Raw genomic sequence first — 14,735 nt, forward strand, 5'->3', positions numbered from 1 at the left:
AGAGGAGACGGTACCAAGGACAGCCCCTTCAATGATGCATCCTGGCTGGCTCCAAGCCAACCACCTAAAAGGCCATGGAAGTCCTGAGGAGGACTGAGACCCACCTAAGTACCACTCAGTCCCCTTCTTGTCCCAGAGTCGAGGATGAACATGCCTCAGAGTCACCTAGAGGACATGGGTTGCTGGGTCCCACCCCCCACTGTCTGATTCAGGAGATCTGGATGGGGTCTGAGCTCTCGAGTGATGCTGAAGGTCCAGGGACCACACTTTGAGAACCAGCATTCGTGATCCATTTAGCAGGGACAGGGGCAGCCCCTGGGGGAGACCTTGTGCCCACCACAATGAAGATACACAGATAAACAAGCCACAGAGCCCTGCTCTTAAAATCCTACATGGCAAGTGGGCAAAGGACATGAACAGACACTTCTCTTTTTCTTTTTTTTTTTCGAGACAAAGTTTTGCTCTTGTCGCCAAGGCTGGAGTGCAATGGCATGATCTCAGCTCACTGCAACCTCCGCCTCCCGGGTTCAAGCGATTCTCCTGCCTCAGCCTCGCGAGTAGCTGGGATTACAGGTGCCTGCCACCGTGCCTGGCTAATTTTTGTATTTTTAGTACAGACAGGGTTTCACCATGTTGGTCAGGCTGGTCTCGAACTCCTGACCTTCAGGTGATCCACCCACCTTGGCCTCCCAAAGTGTTGGGATTACAGGCGTGAGTCACCGCACCCGGCCCAGACACTTTTCAAAAGAAGACATATGTGCAGCCAACAAGCATATGCAAAAATGCTCATCACCGCTAATCATTAAAGAAAGGCAAATCAAAACCACAATGAGATATCATGGCATGCCAATCAGAATGGCTATAATTAAAAAGGTCAAAAAATAACAGGTGCTGGCAAGGTTGCAGAGAAAAGGGAACACTTATACACAGTTGGAGGGAGCGTAAATTAGTTCAACCATGTGGAAAGCAATGTGGTGATTCCTCAAAGAACTAAAAACAGAACTATCATTCGACCCAGCAATCCCATTACTGGGTATATACCCAAAGGAATATAAATCTTTCTACATAAAGACACATGTACGCATATGTTCATTGTAGCACTATTCACAATAGCAAAAACATGGAATCAACTTAAATGCCCATCAACGATATACTAGATAGAGGAAACGTGGTACATATACAACATGAAATACTATGCAGCTGTAACAAAGAATAAGATCATGTCCTTTGCAGGGACATGGATGGAGCTGGAAGCCATTATCCTTAGCAAACGAATGCAGGAACAGAAAACAGGTTGGGGCAGAAGAGTAAAGGCAGTAGAATGTGAGGACTCATTAAGGACTCATCACCCTGCTGCTTCTGCCACTCCTTGAGGATACCAGTCCTCAGATGGAGCCCCGAGGTGCCTGCCACTGTCTCTGTCCTCTCTCATTTTGGGATTTCTCCCTCCCAGGAAGCCCACTGGGATTTCTCCAAATCCTCACTCCTGCAGGGGAGCCCTGCCTCAGGCACCCTCTTTAGGGCTTTGCATGTATTCTCATTTCATCTTCCCAGCAACTCCACAGGGGAGGAAGAACAGCCTCATCGTATATGAGGAAACTGAGGGTCACAGAAGCGAGGTATCCGAATCCAGATCCAGTTTGACTGCAGAGTTCCAGCCTCGACCACGAAGCTATGTGATGGGCTATTTGCTCGTCCACTTTCCATTCGAACATCTGTCGAAAGGCTGCTCAGTGCCACGTGCTACGCTAGCTCTTCCCAGCAAGCTGCATGCATACATTTGTAATGATATTTCTCGTGATGGTTTATTTAATGTTTCTCCTCCTTGCCAGACAGCCTGTTCTACAAGGGGATGGGGACCATCTTTTCCCTGCCATTTCCCTCCTGACTGGTGCAGTGTTGGGTACATAGTGGGTGCTCAGGAGATGTTTCTTGGTGCAGTGGCCGGAGGCTAGGAATGTAAGGCATCATCTCTGCTCTCAACAGTTCCGTAAATAAGTCACTGTAATCCTTTGGGATAAACCTGCCAGTGGAGTAAGCCTGAGGTGCTGAGGTTACTGGAAGGACTGAGGGTCCAGGGGAGGAATCTTAGATTTAGGTAATAATAGTAGGGCCCAGGCAGACAGAGGGGTGGGAAGGTGAGAAGGGTACTGCAGGAAGGGAAAGGACCCAGGATGAGAGGATATGCCCTACAGGTGGGGACCGTGTTGCTCGGTTTGGCTGAGCTGTGTCCCACTGCGTACCCCTCAGAGAGCTTCTGGGAGGCAGCCCTTGCGCTTCTGGCTGCTCCTGAGTCAGGGAGTAGACAAGACTGAGCTGAGAGGGGGTCTTGCAGGGGTGCCAAGGTCTGTCCTGAAGGCAGCAGGACAGCGGGGGCAACAGAAGCACCCTGCAGGAGAGTAACAATTAATCAGGCTGCTGTCTGGGGTGAGCACCCCCACTACAGCATAGAGGATACACTGGAGGGAGAACGCGACTGTGGCCACCAGGGAAGTCTGCAGTGACGGGGGATGGGGGGTGGGGGGTCATGATAGCAGCTGGGAGCAGCATAGTCAAGAGGGGATTAGAAGAAGCCTGGGATACTCTATAGGTAGCCTTGACAGCACCATGAAGTCAATTCAGTGATGCCCATCCAGGGACAATTTTTCCCCCACCCCAGAAACATCTAGCAACGTGGAGACATTTTTGGTTGTCACAGCTGTGTGGGGTCGAGGGTGGATGCTATTGGCCTCTGGTTGGTAGGGGCCAGGGAAGGTGATACACATCTACAATGCACGGGACAGCTCCCCACAACAAAGTGCTATCCAACCCAAAAGTGCTGAGGCTGAGAAACCCTGAGTTGACTGACCTGGGTGGAGAGGAAGCATGTTTCCATCCATTGGGATGGAAGATGGAAGAACAGTCCCTTCGGAAAGAGGGAGGCAGTGGCAGCAGAGGGGCGTGGTGAGAGGTGTGTGTGCGCAGATGTCCTGGAAGCAATTGGAGCCTCGATGTTTATTTGCAATGGTCTAGTGCAAACTCATGCACAGATGAGGAAACTGAGACACAGAACGTTTAACTCTAGTTCACTATAAGTGGCAGAGCAGGGTCTAGAACCAGCTTCCTAATTCCTGGGCCACCACTTTTATCCTTGCTGTGTCCTTCTGTGACATCCAGACCCCAAAGTCAAGGCTCCTACGTCCCTGGATCAGAAGGGCTGAGAGGGTCACATAGCTCCATCCTGCGGTGCTCCAAAGCCCAAGGAGGGAAGAGAAGGTGGGACAGGACTTTCCACATGTGGATTCCTGTCCTCCCCCGGGTGACATTTTCCAGATGGTTAATACCAGGGTCCAGCTACACCTCTGGAAAGACCTCATCCTCCTCCCAAGGCCTCCCAGGCATAGCAGGAGCTTCACTGCCATTCTGAAGATCCACTTTCTGTTTGTTCAACAAAAGCAAATAATGTGCCAGCCACAGTTCTCAGCGTTTTACATGTATTAGCTCATTGAATTCTCACAACAGCCCTGCAAGGCAGGTGCTATTATTATCCCCATTTTACAGATAAGGAAACTGAGGCACAGAGAGGCTAAGTTACTTATGCAAGATCACACAGTTTGTGCATGGAATAGGTGGACCCAGGGTCTGAACCCATGCAAGCCGGCTTCAGTCTAGGCTCTTAGCCTCTGTCACACTACCTTTCCAACACACTGAGGTATAAATGTGCCAGGTCCCCACCAAAGGCAGGGGCTCAAAAAGGAAGGGTGCTAAAGAGGGAGCCAGAGAGGGGCACACATCCCCGTGTGTACTGCTCAGGGCAAGTTCCAGCAGGCAGTCCCACCCTCACTTCCCCAGAGACCAGTGTCCTCAACAAAGCCGCATCTTCGCTCTTGCACCAACTCTGTTCTCTCCAACCCTCAGGTAAATGGAGTGACACCCCCATCCCTCCCTAACTGCTGGGGTCCACTGTGCAGCTGGGGTTCCTGCAGGGCTTTTCCGCACAGGAGCAGCCAGAAGCACAAGGGCTGCCTCCCAGAAGCTCTCTGAGGGGTACGCAGTGGGACACAGCAGCCAGAAAACCACCTGGCTGAGGTGTGAGAGCCACTGAACACACGTGTGACCAAGGGGGCTGACATACGGAGGCCCCAAGGCATGCCCCTCCCCTAAGTCCTGGCCCAGCAGGAGCCTGTGGGGAACAGAGGCCACAGGCTTCTTGCACGGCCTGTTTGACCACCTTGCCTGCAGCAGAGAAGGGAAAATGGTTTGACAACTGAGGGTTCAAGTCCAACAGGCTCTGAATTTTCTCCCAGAGGAAAGCTGATCTGGGAGGGTATGGGAGAGGAACAAGCCAGCCCCGGAGCTCTGTGGAACAGAGAAGAAGAGTAGACAGGACCCCAAGGGTTCACCTCCAGCCCCTACCCCAGGTTCTGTGGCTACGCTGGGAAGCCCTGAAGCTGAGGACCACAGGTGTCCCCAAATTCCTCTTTCCAGGTGAGAGTGTGGCCGGGTGGCTTTGTTGTCATCTTTTGTGAAACCCCCTAGATTCAGACGCGTTCATGCTCCTGCCAAGGGCTGTGAGCTGCCATGAGCACCCGTCACTCCCAATCAAACAGCACACTCCACCTGCCAGCCCCACACCAGGGACAGCGGAAACAAGACCCAGCCAGGCTGCCAGCCCCTGCCCGTTGCTGTCAGGGGGCCCATGTGTCTGTCCCCTGAAAACCCATAGCCTGGGGAAAAAGGAGCGTCAGAATCCAGCTCCATTCTTTCTCTGGATCCACCACCCTTTGCTGCCCAGGCCTGGAAATTTCTGCTCTGTGGGATCAGACAGCACACGAAGCGGCTCACCTCATCCCTACACACCACAGAAAAGGAAGTTCACGCCCCAGCCTCCTGAGACCCGAGCCATCCCTTTCCCCCTGAGCATCTCCTTCTTGGGAAACCATGAACTCTGGAGGATCAGAACCCAGAGGAAGAGGCTGGGCATGGGAGAGCGGTGTTGTGTGGAAGGGAAAAGGCACCAAGGCCTGGAGACCTGTGGGCCAAGGCCAGGTGGTACACTGGGAAGTGTCCTGGGCTGGCAGCCAGGAGACCTGGGTTCAAGTCCTGGGCTCTGCTCCTCACTTGTTTTGTGACCTCTGGCCAGTCCCTCCTTTGCTCAGTTTCTTTGGCAAAAAATTCTCCAAGGCATGAGTGTTTACTTAAAACCTCTGGGGGACACTGGTTCAAATGCAGATTTTCCAGTCTGGCCCCAGAGAAAACAACTGAAGGTCTGGGGTGCCATCCAGGAATCTGCATTTTAAAAAAGGTCTTGGAGGCTTCAGAATATAATTTGCAGACTCCCTCATGAGAAGCAATGATATGGCTCAGCAGGAAGGAACAGGGAAGGCAGGGATGGGCGAGGTGTGCTGCCCATCAAGGGCCCAACAAGGGCCGCCGTCAGCCCCCTCTGACCACACCTGAAGCTCTGGCTGTAAGATGGACTCCAGCAGGTGCCCCACCCCATGCCCTGGGCACCATCACTAAACGCCTTTAAGGCAACCCTCCACGACATAACACTCTGCTTTTCACTTTGCATTTTTGTTTTTCTTCTAGAATTCAAATATGTCTCCCACTCCGACCCCCCCTACTTTCTCCTCCCCCTCCTTTTTATGTATTTCAGAAGACTCTGGAGAGCTCCTGCTGTGCCCCAGCATTCTAGGGCATTTTGTGACAATTTGAAGATGGGGACTGTACCCTATGGAACTCTGCACCTGAGCCTGCCCACACCCCCTACCCACCAGCTCCATCAACTCCACCAGTAACCGGGAGGCTGCTGCTACCCCACAGTCCAAGCAGGCTGAGTCGTTCTGCCCAGCCCTTGGAGACACCGTCCATCAGCACAGGGCATTCCAAAGGAGCTCATGACACAAGGAACCCAAGCCAGCTCCAGAAGGGGCACTGTGGTAAGGACATAGATTTCAAATCCTGATACTTCCCAGCTGGGTGACAGTGAGCAAGGTGCGGATCTGTGCCTCAGTTTCCTCATCTGTAAACAGGGTGATGAGTGTGCACAGAGCACTTACTATATGCAGGCTCTGTTCTAAGTGCTTTCCATGGATGGACCCATTTAGTCCCTACACCATCCCTAAGGCAGAGACCACCCACTACCCCCCATTTCCCCACTTGACAGTTATTGACTGAGACGGGAAGAAGTCAAGAAACTTGCCCCAGGCTGTTGCACTGTCATTAATATAACCGACACTCTGGCCTCAGAGTCCACGTTTATCATCGTTATACTATATTGATTCCACGACTGACACTTCATATAGCTAATGGACAATTAAATGAGCCACTTGGATCACTACATGTGCATAATAAATGCACACAAAAGCTGCAGCAATTGTTATTGTTAATTGTTTACCCACACTTTTTCTCCCAAAGCAGGATGTGCAGCCTGGATGAAGCAGGGGAATGCACCCACTCTTGGTTTTGTCTCCACGGGGGTGGTCGGAATGGCTCAGAGCTGTGTGAGTTGGAGCCTAAGAGAGCGATCCCCCGTTGCCTGCTCTCCTGCCCTTGTGCCAAAATAGCAAACCTGCGACCACACTTCTCAGGCCTGTGCCCCTCAGGGGGCAATGATGTCCAGCCCCAGCTGCCCCAAACACAGGGCTGAGGAGCAGAGGTGGAGTGTGGGGCTCCCCCTCATCTCTGCATGGGGGTGGGTGGGGTGGGCTCCCCCTCATCTCCACATGGCGTTGGGCATCTCGAAACGCCCTGGGAGGCAGGCTGGCCACTCTAGGCAGAAGCTGCCTGCTCCCCTCAGGGACTCCTAGGAACTCTATTCTTAGGACGCTTTCTCTTGCTTTTAACTTTGACATCTTCCAGAAGTTACCCCGCACAAAAGCAACCCTGCCGTGGCTGTAATTTACACGTCACATCACTTGCGCTGAGCACAGTCCACCCCCTTCAACCCACTCCCGCACGCGTACCTTCCCCTCCTGCCCTGAAAAAACGGCTTCTGCATCGTCCCAGCCATCCTCCTTCCACTTGTTCACCAGGAGAGAAGTGAAATGTGAAATTGACAGGAGAAGGGGAGGTGGGAGGGGCATGTGGATGGGGAACTTCAGTGAAATCCGAGCTTTGGAACTTCCCCGTTTCCAGGTTGGGCATCACTTCTGCTTGGCGGTCCACATCGCCATGGCAACAGCCCAGCCAAATGCCCCAGCTCGCAGCCCACCCTGAGGGCGCCCCTCGGGAGCCACTTACTGTGATGGTGTTTTCCTTGCTCTGCTTTTTGCTTGGCGATGAGGATCCTAGGTTCTGGGGAGAGAGGCAAGAAACATCGTCAAAGCTGTTCTCCATATTGGACATTTTTTCCCCCCATTCAGGTTCCCTGAGGGTGGAGGCGCTGGGGAAGTTCAGGGATGCTCAGTCTGAATCCTAAGTCACCATATTCTGGGCCAGGGCAGGCAGGGGTCTCCCTGACCCCACGCTGTTCCCACGCCCAGTTCTCGGGCTGAAGGCGAATTAAGGAAGCCTCCTGCACAGGCTCTGAGAGAACTGCTCCAAACCAGGTCTCCCCTCCTCTTCTCTCAGTCTGTGATTTGGGGAGTTAACCCCTCCGCTGCCCTCTGCTGGTGAACGTTCCGCGTGCCGCTTGCCGCCTGAAGCCGCGGAATCCACTGGGGAGAAGAGAGTTAAGGCCACCACTTCCTGGCACTGAGGAATCAGCACACGACATTTTATTCTGAAACCCCCCGGGTCCAAAACGTCAAACCTAAATACACACAATGTGCACTGGGGCGCTGCTCGGTCACCTCCCTGACTCCCCGCTCCCCCAACCCTGTGAGCCAGGAGGGATTTCTCAGCCAAACCGACTTCCAGCTTCCACTCAGTCTTTATATCGCCTTTTGATGTCTTCCACCGCCAGTAAGAAAACCAGAGTCCCAAGTACCTCTGAGCCTGAGGTCCTCAGCAGTTTGCCAAAGTCCTGGGATCGTTCTGGCAGAGAAAATTAAGGACTGCCAGTGCAAAATGCTACACGTGTCCTAAGAGCCTACGACTCCAAAGAATCTTTGATTCTGGGTCTCTGTTGTTCTATTAGCAATTATGTTGGGGGTTCAATACCAGAGATCCCCAAGCAGGACCTGGGATGTCTCCTATCCTGAGCCACACAGCAACCTGGGAAGCAGGCTTACCCCTAAGGCACCGTAGGTGGCCATCACACATGTGCCCCAGGACTTGTGCATGACCTGACTCTTTTTTTTCTTTTTAAGATGGAGTGTCATTCTGTCACCCAGGTTGGAGTGCAGTGGCGTGATCATGGCTCACAGCAACCTCTGCCTCCCAGGTTCAAGCAATTCTCCTGCCTCAGCCTCCTGAGTAGCTGGGATTACAGGTGCCTGCCAGCACACCCGGCTAATTTTTGTATTTTTAGTAGAGACAGGGTTTCACCATGTTGGCCAGGCTGGTCTCGAACTTTTGACCTCAGGTGATCCACCTGTCTCGGCCTCCCAAAGTGCTGGGATTATAGGCATGAGCCACTGAGGCCAGCCTGGCCTTACTCTTCCTTGGTAGAATGTAAGGAAGTGGCTGTCACTTTACAGATAAAGGTCAGAAAAAGGATGGAGGGGCTTCAACAAGACGGAACCACCGGCTCGGGGTGGGGGGCACCCCGCCCCTCAGGCCAGCACGACCCTGGACACCTGGCCAAATGACCATCTGCAGGTGAGGGCCAGCCTTTGCCTCAGAAACCCGTCAGCAAATTAGGCAAACCAGGGAGCTTGACTATGCCCCTGCTAAGGTCTCATACCCTTACTCCCATACAGTCTTACTTGGGTTGCTAAAGTCAACTCAGGAAAACTGATATCCTTAAGGTGTCTAGCAAAAATGAACCTTACAGAGCATTAATTTCACAGACAAGAAAATGATTACTAGCCTTGAGACCCTGGCCAGAGAATCTGACTTCTTTGAGCCTCAATTTCTCCATCTGTCAAATGGATGGTTATCACTGGTCCTCAAGCTTTGAGGTGCATCAGAATCAACTGAGGAAAAAGTGTCCAAAATAGAGTCCCAGCTGCACTCTCAGCTGCTGGGCCTGATCCAGCAGGTCCCAGGTGGTGCCAGCACCTCTGATTTGCAGAATCTGTGGACCTCACTCAGAGACACATGGATCTGATCTACACTGTGGTTTCACTGAGGTACCTCTACTTACGGCAACTCCTCTAGCGACCCCAATGGGCTCCTGGCCAACGTCAACTTTATGGCCAACTACAGCTTCCACAGACATTTTTAGCGCATCATCTCATCCAGCTGGCCCACCCTATACCTTCCCACTTGACAAAACTGCACAGAGAGAAAGGCAGACGGAGGCTACATGGCAGGAGGTACCAGTCACCAAGGAGAAGAGACAGGGATAGGAGTCTCTCTCTCCATAGGTTCATTCACGTACAGACACTAGCCAAGCAAATACATGGCAGGAAGGGGAAAGAGTAGCCTATGGGATGGATTCTGCAGTCTGCAGGAGTCTGTCTTCCTGTCATGGACACATTACCACCATCACCACCGCGTTCCCACTGCAGCCCCCCAGAGAGGGGAACCAGCACTCCAGCAGCCTTGGCAACAGCCTTCGAGTCTACCTATGGATGCTGATGATGTTGGTGATGAGGGGGCTAAGAGGGGAGAAGCAATGCAAGAGCGACTGTCTACTGAGTGCTTGCTTATTACGGCAGGCTCCAGGTTAGCCATCTGACATATTTAATCTCATTTCATCCTTACAACCCCAGCAAGTTAAATGGCATCAACTCCATTTTGCAGATCATGAAATTGGGGCTTGCAGAAGTAAAACTGTCCAGGGTCACAAGGCTATAGTAAATAGAGGAGTGGAAATTAGAATCCAAGCCTGCATAACTCTTTCCTCTATCTTCCGCCATCTCTCCACTTTGAGACCTGAGACAATATTTTGTTTTCCATGTGTCTTTGCAGGAAGGCAAAAAAGATTTCCATCAACCACAAACATATATTTTGGGACCACTGTGTATAAATCTCTGTAGAATAAGGCTTGATGCAGAGGTCGCACCTCCTCCTTATAACTTGGCTAGGATAGGAATACAAGTAATGGCATTGAGGGTGGGTGTTCCACGTGTAGGTGTCAGCACCTTCCCTGGTCTCTGCTCTATTAGCAGTGTTTTACTTCAACCACTGAGGGCCAAGGTAGATCACAGGCAATCTCAGGCTCTGCCTGTGCTGCTGATAACCTGTGCCTACTGCTCCAACTTCATATACATATCACATGCATTTTATACACACACACACACACACACACACACACTCTCTCTCTCTCTCTCATAATGCTCCATTGAAAGGGCCCAGAAGGAATGACATCTCATCACAGTGACAACATCTACTGGCTAGAAATTGGTTTCCAAATATTACCAGAAGCTCCTTGGTACTAATTTCAAAGGCAGGTATTTGGAATATCCTATTGTACCAAGAGGTAAGAAAGTATTCAGAGAATAATTGAGAGATAACAAAAGAACATAAACAACTTAGAGGGCTAGCACAGGCCAAATGTGGGACAATTTGAGCACAAATATGAATGAATGACTGCAACTCACTAACTAACTCCAAAGGGGAAGGGAGAGAACATTTATTTCAGAAGAATGCCAATAAAAAATGTACAAGAAATTGGATGACCACCATTTGCAAACCCCAGCCTCAAAGGGGACTCAGGCCATGATCCTCAAGGATGCTGAAAGCAGTGGATGGAAAGACTGCCAGGGCACAGGATACTCACAGGGTCTTACATTGGCACCTCACAGATGACTGACAAATTAGAAAGGGAAAATGTACCCCTGCAAAGGAGAAATCTGGCAGTCAGCACCTTAACCGAGAGTGCAAACTGAGCCTCATGAGTAGGGTGCTAACCTGGGTGGTTGTGCCCTCAAATGCAGTAAAAAGAACCCCACATGCCCTGTCCAGCTATTCTTGCCCAAACTCCAGAACCTGAACCTAAGCATAAGAGAACAGTCAGACCAAGAATGCAGGTTATTCTACAAGACACCTGACCTGGACTCCTCAAAAATAAATCGTCAAGGTGATGAAAAAAGAAAAAGAAAAAAAGGTGTAAGGGATTGAGTGTAGAGGCAACGAGACAGGCAACAACTTGGATGAAACGTTCTATCCATATGACAGAATATTCTTCAGCCATAAAAAGGAATGGAGTGCTCATCCATGCCGCGATGTGAATGAACCTTGGAATTCCAGGTGAAAGAGGCCAGACACAAAAGACCACAGACAGTATGATACCATTTATATGAAATGTCCAGAAGAGGCAAACCCATAGAGACAGAAAGATTAGGGGCTGCCTAAGTCTTCAGGGGATTCTGCTTGGGTTGATGAAAATGTTCTAAAATAGATTTGATGATGGTTGTAAAACTTTGTAAATATAGTAAAAACCACTGAATTGTATACACTTTAAATGGGTGAATTGTATGGGTATGTGAATTATAGCTCAATAAAGCAGTTTTTTGGTGGGGGAAGACAGAGAGAGAGAGAGAGAGAGAGAGAGAGAAACAACAGAGACACAGCAACCAGTGTATCTGTGTGTGAACCTGAAGGGATCCTGGACTGGGGAGAAAAGCAGCTATAAAAGGGATTTGGGGTCCAGGTATGGTGGCACACACCTGTAACCCTAGGCTTTGAGAGGTTGAGGTGGAAGGATCGCTTGAGCCCAGGAGTTCTAGGATTCACGAGCTATAATGGTGTCACTGTACTGTAGCCTGAGGGACAGAACAAGACCCTATCTCTCTCTCTTTTTTCTTTCTTAAAAAAAGGCATTTTTTGAGACAATTGAGGAATCTGGAGTGTATATATTAGGCGGCATTATTGAATTAATGTTTTCTTAAATATGATAATGGTATTATCGTTATGTCTTCTTCCTGGAAGATACATTCTGAAATATTTGCATTTAAAACAGTAAGTCAGAAATGTGGTTTAAAATAATCTAGGAGGTGGAGGGCAAGGGGATTGGGGGAGGGGATGGGAGCACAAATAAAACAAGATTGGCCAAAGGCAGGTAATCGTTGGGCTTAATAGATTTGTGGTACCTTATTATATATTCCCTCTACTTTTGCAAAGGCTTGCAAATGCCTATAATAAGAGTATTTGTTTTAAATTTCCTTTGCCTGTGATTCCAGAGAACTCTTCCCTTCCATTTATTTTGTAAAGGCCTGCCCAGGGGTCAGGACACCCCACCTGGGCATCTCTGCATCACCCTGAGGCCTGGCAGGGGGTGATACCACACAGGAAGTGCTTGGTAAACTGGAGTGGGTCATTCACAAGTGATTCAGCAGGCCCCCGACTCCAAATGTCTTCTCAGCCCATTTCCTCCCCCCTGCAAATAATCTGGGTCCCATCCCTTCAGCAGGTGGGATCCTGTACAAAACCCCTCAATGGATTCCCAGTGCAGTTAGGATAACCCCTGAGCTCCTCGTGGCAGGCCTGTGCAGACTATCCCAGCCTCATTTCCCACCCTCCCTATTCCTGCTGATTTAATAAGCCACAGCCACACTGGGTCTCTATGGGTAAACACGGTTCCCCCTTGCTGCCTCCAGGCATCAATGATGCTATTCCCTCCCCTGGAAAGCTATTCTTTCCCCACCTCTTTGCCAAGTGAAACCCTTGCTCATCATTCCAGTCTTAGAATAGGTATCTTTTCTTAAGGTACCTTAATTCCTGACATTTCCAGCACCAGGCTAGGTTCTCACAGCATCCACTTCCTCCAGCCCTTATCACTGCTGAAATTGCACCATTATTTTTCTACTGTTTCTCCCACACCAGCCATAAAACTCCATCAAAGCAGGGCTATAGATATCACCTATGTCTCAGTGCCTGACAAAGACCAAAACTGCTCAATAAGAACCCGTGTTATTGAATTATTGAGGTAGGAAGGAGGTGGTGGAGATTAAACATCTCACCTCTTTCTCCACTTTGAACTCCATGCTCCAATGGGTCCCTTAAGTTTCCAAGCCCTTCGTCCCATTCTCTTTCCTCTCTCCTGTGTCTAGAGGGTCTTCCTGGGAAGTTCGTGAGAAGCCAGAACAATTGAAAGGTGGATCACAAAAAGGCCCAGGCACTGGTGGGCAGGAAGGGAAGGGACCCACTAGGACGCGATTCTGCAAAGGCAGCAAGACTATTGGCCTTTGATCTAGAACCAGAAATACCATTTGACCCAGTAATCCTATTACTGAGTATACCCAAAGGAATATAAGTCATTCTACTATAAAGACACATGCACACACGTTTATTGCTACACTATTTACAACAGCAAAGACTTGGAACCAACCCAAATGCCCATCAATGATAGACTAGATAAAGAAAATGTGGCATACACACATAATGGAATAGTATGCAGCCATAAAAAAGAATGAGCTCATGTCCTTTGCAGGGACATGGATGAAGCTGGAGGCCATCATTCTCAGCAAACACAGGAACAGAAAACTAAACACCGCATGTTCTCACTCATAAGTGGGAGCTGAACAATGAGACCATATGGACACCGGTGGGGGAACATCACACACCAGGACCTATCAGGGCGTGGGGGATAAGGGGAGGGAGAGCATTAGGACAAATACCTACTGCATGCAGGGCTTAAAATCTAGATGACAGGTTGATGAGTGCAACAAACCACCATGGCACATGTATACCTATGTAACAAACCTGCATGTTCTGCACATGTATTTTATTTTACTTAAAGTAAAATAAAAAATAAAAAAAGATGATTCGCCTTTGATCCCTCGCCTCTGCCCCCGAATCAGGTGGGCTGCATTTATCCAGTACCCGGGCCGACTGCCCCAGGGCTGCAGAATTGAAACCCTCCACTGGGTGGCACCAGATCACCACCTCCTGTGCCCACCCATCCAGGTCTCCAAGGGCTGAGTGAAGGAGCGGGGCAGGCACCCTCAGGAACTGTGGGGCACCCACTATCAGTCCTCCCCATGACATAGTATGGTGGGGACACGTTACTGGTGTCCATGGAAAGTCCCTGTCCCCATCCCCCGACACCCACCCCCCAAAATTCTTTTTTTTTGGAGACGGAGTCTCGCTCTGTCGCCCAGGCTAGAGTGCAGTGGTGCGATCTCGGCTCACTGCAAGCTCCGCCTCCCTGGTTCATGCCATTCTCCTGCCTCAGCCTCCTGAGTAGCTGGGACTACAGGTGCCTGCCACCAAGCCCGGCTAATTTTTTGTATTTTTAGTAGAGACGGGGTCTCACAGTGTTAGCCAGGATGGTCTCGATCTCCTGACCTCCTGATCTGCCTGCCTCGGCCTCCCAAAGTGCTGGGATTACAGGCTTGAGCCACCACGCCCAGCCCCCTCCCCCAAATTCTAATCTTCCTGATCAGCTTGCTCAAGGAGGGGCAGCTAAGCAGGGGGTGGAAAGAGATCACAACCGGGTTTTGAGATCTGGGGCTTTCCAGTCTAGGTTTCGTCACTGTAACCCTGAACATGCCACTTTATCCACCCCACATGCCACATCTCAAGTGTTCCTTTGCTCATTTATTCATTTATTGATGTTTAAGTGTAGTTATCGTGAGTGGTAACTGACAGCAGGGATGGTCAATCTACTCGTCTGCATGCTGGAGTGGGGTCTACACCCGGGGACCCTTTGTTGGTAGAGCTCTCTGTAAACACCAAACCTTCTTAACCTATTTCTATGTTTAACTCTTGGCACCTTTTTGGATAACCAGCCTGCAGGTTCACAAACCAGGACAAAAAGT

The 14,735-nt window shown here is 50.3% G+C and overlaps 1 protein-coding gene across 7 annotated transcripts in view; it reads right to left on the minus strand.

The window, feature by feature from the left end:
* Positions 1 to 14,735, minus strand: part of GAS7 (growth arrest specific 7) — a 289,087-nt gene that overhangs the window by 41,177 nt on the left and 233,175 nt on the right. For all 7 annotated transcript variants that reach the window (XM_031003186.3, XM_004058579.5, XM_055367910.2 and 4 more), the window contains one exon: positions 7,225 to 7,278. In XM_031003186.3, coding sequence (XP_030859046.1) covers positions 7,225 to 7,278 — 54 coding nt within the window. The remainder of the gene's footprint in view (positions 1 to 7,224; positions 7,279 to 14,735) is intronic.

The sequence above is a fragment of the Gorilla gorilla genome, chromosome 19 (assembly GCF_029281585.2).
Source record: "Gorilla gorilla gorilla isolate KB3781 chromosome 19, NHGRI_mGorGor1-v2.1_pri, whole genome shotgun sequence".
Lineage (NCBI taxonomy): Eukaryota > Metazoa > Chordata > Mammalia > Primates > Hominidae > Gorilla > Gorilla gorilla.